The sequence below is a fragment of the Ixodes scapularis genome, unplaced genomic scaffold (genome assembly GCF_016920785.2).
Source record: "Ixodes scapularis isolate PalLabHiFi unplaced genomic scaffold, ASM1692078v2 PGA_scaffold2__306_contigs__length_199485367, whole genome shotgun sequence".
Lineage (NCBI taxonomy): Eukaryota > Metazoa > Arthropoda > Arachnida > Ixodida > Ixodidae > Ixodes > Ixodes scapularis.
Window position 1 is genome coordinate 60,216,893 of NW_024609857.1, and position 7,994 is coordinate 60,224,886.

Genomic DNA, 7,994 nt, shown 5'->3' on the forward strand with positions numbered 1-7,994 from the left:
ATGTCGAGTCCGGGCGGCCGCCCTAAGAACGTGCATGGCGCTCAGTGTCCGAAGAACATCCTGTACGCCCTCGTCGTCAGCCGCCACGCTCAACGAACTCCGGTCACCGACTGCACGGCCCTGCTTAAGTCCAACCCGGAACCATGCGGCCAGCTGACGTCAAAGGGCCACGAACAGGCCTTCCGCTTCGGACAGTTCCTGCGAGCCCGCTACGCGACTCTTCTGTCAGCAGACAAGCCCGGCCAAGTGCTCGCTACCCATAACTACCTGGACCGCTGCCGTGACAGCATCGAAGAGATCATCCGGGGGCTAGGTGTGCAAGCCAAGCCAGACTTGGACCCGACAAGGTACGACGTAATCTTCCAGGAAAGTTTACGTGACAACTTCGACGCCCTCGTACGGCATCCGGCTAAAGGCGGCTTCGAGACCATGGGCGACATGCTCGAGTTCATCGCGAAAAAGGCTGGCGCGCCAACCAAAGACAGATCCGAGCGTTTCTTAGCTATGGACAGCTTAATCACCAACACGCTCAACGGGAACCCGATGCCAAGCTGGGCTGTGCCACACTGGGACGACTTCCTGTGGGCGGAGCGCAAGATGTTTGGTATGGTGCTTTCGGGCCACGAGCTTAACATGGCTAGAACGGTGCTCACGCGCATCCTGGACACCTTCTCGCTAAAGTTTGAGGCCGGCGTCGACCGACCCGACAAGCTACACGTCTTCTCACTCTCGGACACCAGCCTGTTTTCGGTGTTGAAGCTGTTCAACCAGTCGTACGACGGCCGGCCCTGCTTTTGTGCCAGCGTGTTCTTCGAGGTGTTGTGCGAAGGTAGAGGGAAACCCGTGGTGCAGGTTCTCTTCGCGACCGAGGAGAACCCCCACTTGGTTATGTTGGACAAGCTAGAGAATCCGGGGCCCCTGCCGGAGTTCGTAAGCTTCGTCCGCTCAGTTCTAGGGTCCAACCCGATATGACCTTGCACAACGACGGGCCACGGAACCTTCTTGTTCGGGTTGAGGTATTCTCATACTTTGTGCTGCACACTGTAGGCTGCAGCCAAGGGTACACCGGCGCTACCACGACGCCGTTTGCGGCCTAGAAAAACGATAAATACTGCGATAGTTCTACACTTCTCTAGAATGGATGTGCATACTGAGAGTTTGTGACACTTTATAACCAATAGCTGATTGCTTAGGATTTGAGGGAATGCTTTATCTTCAAGTTGTTTAGAGTTGGAGCACTTCCTAAGTATATGCATCATCTGGCCGGAGTCTGCGGTATAATCTTTAATAGAAGTGGCGTGTTGCATAGAATGAACTGACTCCTACGATTCATTGGGATCCTAAATAAAGCAGTATCACCAATGATCTCAACGTATTTAACAGTAAAGGGAAAGAACGTACAGTTTATTTTCGTATTTACGCTTTTTCAGGGGTCGATATTACACTCCGTCGTCTCTTTCGGCAATTTTTTGTTGTATTTTTAAACAAAAATTGTCTCGCACCCGCCGGTATGCCTATAAAGATGCACAACACAATTCACGAATCACGAATGCAGGACTAAGCTTTTTGCGTAGTTTCCTGATGCCCTTATCAGATCGAACTAAAGTGCCTAATAAAAACAAATCTTGAAATACTAAAATAGAACGAAAAAACAATTTCGTTAAAATGTGGACTCAAAGAACTCCAAACATAGTGTGCCCTATATGTAGTCTACTAAATTGAAACTTACTGGATCACTCTTCTTACTGCGGACATAATAAATCTCGCTACTATGATAAGTTTTTATTGCTATTAGAAATACTTTTATTATAGGAAAATATTCCTGTATTCTTTGATTCTTTGTCATACAGACACCTTTATACACGACCGTGTTCGACAGGATTCTCAGTATGAAAATCCTGTCCCAGACATCGCCATTGCCTGTTGCCATTGCCTTCCCTACTAGCAGGTGGGAAGGCAATAGCGCAACTTTCCCAGATCCAATGACTTTAGAAATAGCGTCTCAGTTGAGACTGGGGGAAAGAAAACACTGCCAAAGCCAGCGCAAGGGCTGAGCGGAACTCAAGACGCGTCTCAAGACACTCGCGCACCCCACCCTTTGCAGCGTGCTTTCTTTCAATCAGTGCCAGCTGGAGACGCTGTTTTAGCAAGCCGGTCCAGGATCACAACTTGTGAAGTTTCCTCGCGCTTTCCTTCCGTTTTTGGGAGTCCCCGCAATCAGTGTTGCGAAATAAAATCGAGCGAGATGCTCAGTGCTGCCCTGTCTTGTTCTTCTATGACCGGGCTAGAAAGCGGTATGCTCTATGGCCCTTCACTCTTGCTAGGAGCAATGGGACTTCTTTAGCCGCGTAGGGGTGGCACCGTATACCATGCCCTAAAGCCCCCCTATCCTGGTAAAAGTGGAGCCATTGATTCTTTTGGAAATGCTCGAGACACGTGCCGCCCGCCACTTCTGGGAAGAACGACGTCCGAAATCTAGCTCAGTGCTGCGCGGTGCCGCCATGATCTTTCCAAGGTGCGTCGATGCACGTGCCTCGTGCATCGACGCACCTTGCGCTACTTTTGAAGCCTGAAGGGGCTTTGCAATGCCCAACACAGCCTGAGCCATCCTTAACAACTGTTGCCCGACCACTGCGATTGAAAATCTGTGCCATTGTGCTTGCTGGAAATAACTGGTTAGCCGATGGAAATACGTTTCGGCTTACGATCATTAAATGCTTGTCAATACAACCTCGTTTCTTGAGGAGACGAAGAGAAAGAGGGGTTCCGCCTAAATTCCTGCAGGCAGACGGCCTCAAAACTTGTGGGTCTGATTACTTTAGAAACTTCCCCAACTCAACTCCAGAGCAAAGAGGACAACATGGTGAGGAGGAAGTGCCTCTTAGAAGGAATCAAAGCGCTGTAGGTGCGGTAGGGTTACAGTGACCCTTTCGAGCTCCCGTCGCAGGGAGCAACTATACTCCCCGTGCAAAGGCCGTAAGAGATCGCGCCTGTTCACTCTAGCCCGGTCATTGTCCTTCCAACTGCTGAACGAGGCAAGCGCATGTTAAATAGCATATGCGGCTTCAAACCTATACACGTCAAGAGAATAACACGGAGTGAAAACTTGGGCTGCAAGACCCAAGAATTATCGACTCAAACCACGCCGCCGCCCACACTCTTAGGAAAAAGGGTACCAAAAGCATGGTTGGGCAGAAATACTCAAAAATGTATTTGGAAATACAAATACAGCGATACCTTAAAATAGTAGCTAAAATACTGATACTGAGATATATCTGTAAAAGTGTATCGCGATACGTATCGGAAATACATTTTAAATAGAGGCAAAAAGTATTTGGAAATACAAATACAGCGATACCTTAAAATAGTAGCTAAAATACTGATACTGAGATATATCTGTAAAAGTGTATCGCAATACGTATCGGAAATACATTTTAAATAGAGGCAAAAAGTATTTGGAAATACAAATACAGGAATACATTTTAGAGAGGGCAGAAATACAAGTACAGAACTACTGATACTGCAATACATTTTTGAAATTATTTTGAGACGCCAAATGAGATGAACCTTGAAGTTGGAGGTTGAAGTTTTTTATCTGAAATTATTTTACCGTAGGCTTGGCACTTTGCCTTGAAGGTAGTGATCTCGGACGACGAGGAGTCTTCAATGGGCTTGAAAAAACGTTCCATCAAGGACTGACTGCGGTCCCTTCCCTGACATCCTGTCTGTCTGATGAGGGGTGCGAAAAGACTTCGATTTCTAAATAAATTATATGTAATCCAAAATCACCACTCCCCTGTTCAATAAGGACGCTCCGGTCAGCATTTATCACATGACGTCACGGTGGAATAAACTGGCATTCTTCATCTGTAGGTGTGGAAAGGAACATGAAACTTTAACACGCTGCTCTATGAAAGGACAATACGTACTTTCGTCGTAGGTTACCTCGTTGAAGATCGAGCAGGCAGTGTCATTTGGATTTTTCGAGAATAGTGGACTACCTGAAGCATCCTGGAACACCTGTCTTATCTTTTCTTACGGTTAGAAAACGATATGGTGGCATCCCTGTTGTAAAAGTCTTTCCTGTCGACCCCCTGCCACCGACGCATGGATTGCACTCCACAAGTTCTGACTTGCATACTCCAAATAGAGACCTCGCGGACTGCGACCTGATATTGCCGGCACAAGTGCGAGCTCTCCGAGAAACAGCGAGCTCGAGACGAGTCGCAGGTGTACGAAGTCTGGGTCGGCACACTGAGGCCACGTCTGACTTCCTTCCTGGGTTTCGGATCACCAGAGAAGCGGGTTACTTTCAGGTCGGCTGATGACGTAGCCTTGAGCAGTGCAATATTACGAGCGCAGCCGCAGACGCATTCGAATATGTGTTGAACTTCACTGCGTGAGTCATCCTACTGTTTCAAGTCAACCACCGCCCGGCTCTTGCTGCAACGGACTGTGACTCAGCTTTGCCGGCCGGGTGTACTGCGTGCGCTAAGGCAAGAGAGACAGTTGGCAGCGGGCATTGGATGTCAGCAAATAATAACTCAAGAAATTCCTACCTAAGGACCTGCGGCAGAAGATGCTCTGACTCCACTCCTGGCACGCCACCTAGTTCGAGTCCCCGACTACACAAAACTTCTCAGAAGGGAAAAGAGGACGCATAGGAAAATAGTTTGGAGAATCGGAAGGAACCTTGGTCAGTATGGTAACAATTCCCCAGCACCTCCTTGGCCCTGGTGCCCTCAAAAAAAATAAAAAAAATAAATGCGTTGGATTTTTTTTTGAGGGGGGGGGGAGCTTATTTCTCAAGAAATGTAACGAAATACATTTCACCCTGATTGTATTGCAATACAAAGGAGCATTCAAAATGTATTTCGATACAGGAATACAGATACTGGTGAAAAAAATGTATCGCGATACAGAAATACAGATACGAAATGTATTTCTGAAATACTATCGCGATACTGCCCAACCCTGACCAAAAGGAGGTAACAGACCGCCAGTGCCACCCTCCTCCCTGCCAGGGGAGAAGCGCTCCGCTTGTTACCTCCTCAGACGCAGCAGACACTAACGCCCTCTATTAAAAATGCGTTGCTACAAGGTGAAGGTCGCCGCGAGGGAGCAGCAACGACGTAAATATTACCTTCTAGTGGGTGCCCACCTGTTTAGGCGCTGCGATGGGCTGTGCAAAGGCGCAAACAAGTTCGCTAATTGGTCTCCTCGTATGACACGTCATTCTTCGCGCATGCGTGGGCGAGCGCCTGCCCGGTGCCAAGCGCGTTTCCCGCAGACGATCCTTTCCCGTCATGACGGTCCTTGCTCTCGAACGTTCGACGGAGGCGTCTCAGCGTAGGAACGTTCTTTATTGTTTTGTTCGGTTCAGTCTCTTCTTACGAAGTCACCGAGAGTGCTGCATTGACTTCAGTCGAAGGTCCGAGTCGTGTGTACCGTATGCAGATAGGGAAATGTTCTGCCCGGGGCAACACTCGGCTTCGGCTATGACTGCCCCGGGAAGCCGACCCCCGTCTTTCTTGGACAAAGGCGTGGCGGACGTGTTTTCACGTTTAAAGGCGTCGAGCGTTCGATGAAATTATTGTGTGGCGCGAACGCAGACACGGTTTAGACCGTTCCGGCGAGAAAATCATATGTCGTCGAACGAAAATTCGATGTTGTGTATAAAAATGATGGTGGAAGTTTGAAGTCGTCGCCTTCTTGCACCAACAGCGTCAAGGTTGACAGTCTGATATTGGGATTAATTTTTCCTTCTTTGACGTAAATAGGAGCACTGTCGGATTGTCAACTTCGACGTTGTTTATTGAGAATGAAGCGACTTCAAGCACCCACCATTCTTTTCACAGACATCAGCAAACTAATCTAACGCATCGTTCGACGCCATCTTCCTTTACATGCCGCCGCCATGTTTCGAAACCACGAAAAGTCCAATCCTTGAACTACATATGATAGCAACGACGAAGTGGAATTTACTTCAATTCACTCCAAGATAAATAAACAGGCATTTTTTTAAGGTTCCAGCTTCCCAACCGCCCGGGTTCTGTTGTGTACGCCATCGTGCAGGGATTGTTCAGCTGTCAACCTTATCGTAGACAACTCGCGAAGAGTGTTATGTCTAAAACTCAGTAACTGGGCGTCACGCTGAGACAAAAAAGCTAGTCATCGTGGCTCATATCTGGCACTCAGAAAAAGGGTAGAATAAACCGCTTTCCCGCGACGTGCACTAAAGATAGGCCAGACGCTCATCGTGCCGTTTTCCTGGTGATTAATTTCCGAAGTCTTAAAACGCTTGGAATTGTTTTCTCGGAAAACATGCACTAATCATGTTAAATATCTCTGTGCTAAATTGGGAACAATCGTGAAAATTCTTAACCCCCCCAAACACAAACATATTCTTCCAACAAGTGTAAGGAGCGTTTTATATAATTCGTTATTTTATTCCCATCTGTGTTATTGGAATCGAGTCTGGGGAAATACATCTTTCTCGAATTTAAACACACTACATTTACTGCAGAAAAAGGTGACTAGAATAATTGCAAATGTCCCCTACATACATCCAACACAATCATTGCTTAAATCATACAAAATTTTGAATATACAACTGGTCTATGGTTATCGATTAACCATCGCGTAAAAGTATACGGCCTTTGGGCGCTCAGATATAGTCCTGAAAATTTCTGGTTTAGAAGAAAAATCTGACTTTTATTCATGTAGACATTACCAGCCTTGGCAGATTCCGAAGTGGGGGACCAATTGCGGTAAACAGAAAATAAGTTACACGTTGCCTATTTTACTGAATACCTATCTTGATAGAAATATTGATGTTGTACATCTGTCCAAAAGCATTATTCTTAAGCTGTTCATTTAGCATCTTAAGATGTCCATTATATGTCATACTCACTCACTTTGTAAATAGAATTTCCTGTGCTCTGTCGTAGCTGCCGGATGAGGGACCGGAGCTTAGTCAAGCTGTATTTCTGCAGCTTTTTTATCCGGCCTTCCATTCACCGCATGTATATGTGGTGAAAAAATAAACTGGTATCGTATCGTATCGTAAATAACCGCAGTATTGCTTTTATAACAGCAATTGTTTCGCGGCAACGTGTCCCTCTTGGTATTGCAAGCGCTGCTTGGTGCTCCCGAAAATTCAGTTAAAAGAAATCTCTCGCAGTATACCTGGGTGACTAATTCAATAAACGTTTTCTGAAACAAAACCTCTCAGGCATGCCGGTTTGGTGGCTTTAGCAGAAAAATATTTCTTTCAGTATAAGAAACCTCAGCTGAAGTGAAAATTGTAATGGATTACTAGTAACTCATTACTCAAACAAGTGTTTGAATTACATAATCGTCACAGCTCAAGAAATGTAATGGAGGCGTTACAAATTGTCTATAAAATGTAATTGACTACAAGTAACTTGTAACGCGTTGTGAACAAGTCTGCTCTTCAATCCGCACTGCGCGATCTACGGAAAGGCCCTAATATGGTATAGATCCTAAACTGCGGAATGGGGGCCCAGCGAACGTGTGCTCAATCTGCACTCAATGTTATGCCACGAGCTTCTACTGGTTTTCGATAGCATCGCAAGCTTTTGTGAATGGCCTAAAGATTCATAATGGTGATTCTGCTCGTTATTTTCTGTTTCGAGGTCTCGTTGGTACGTGTTTAAGTCGGAGCGGTGTGGTTGCGCTGGGTTGACAGCATGAACTGCTGCGTTGTTAAGTACTTAAATAGTTATGCGTCATATCTCGTGGGGACAAAGTTTCACAGTTTTTCATCTCGCCGATGTTTTTTGGGACAGCGACAACGATGGACCAGTGCCGTACGACGCGAGAAACTTGGTCTCGCGATCATGTCTGCCACTGTGTCGACACGGCTGACATATTCTACACTGCCGCTTTGCGCTCTGCGTTTGTTTTCGTACCAGTAAAGCCTACATATCTCAGCTCGAACTGAAATGCCATCCCACACTCGCGGGTATGCA

The 7,994-nt window shown here is 46.6% G+C and overlaps 1 protein-coding gene across 1 annotated transcript; it reads left to right on the forward strand.

Annotated features, from left to right (window-relative positions):
• Positions 1-972, forward strand: LOC115326541 (testicular acid phosphatase-like). The gene has a single exon (XM_029987451.4). The coding sequence runs from the start codon at positions 1-3 to the stop codon at positions 970-972; it is 972 nt and encodes a 323-aa protein (XP_029843311.2).
• The last annotated feature ends 7,022 nt before the right edge of the window (positions 973-7,994 follow it).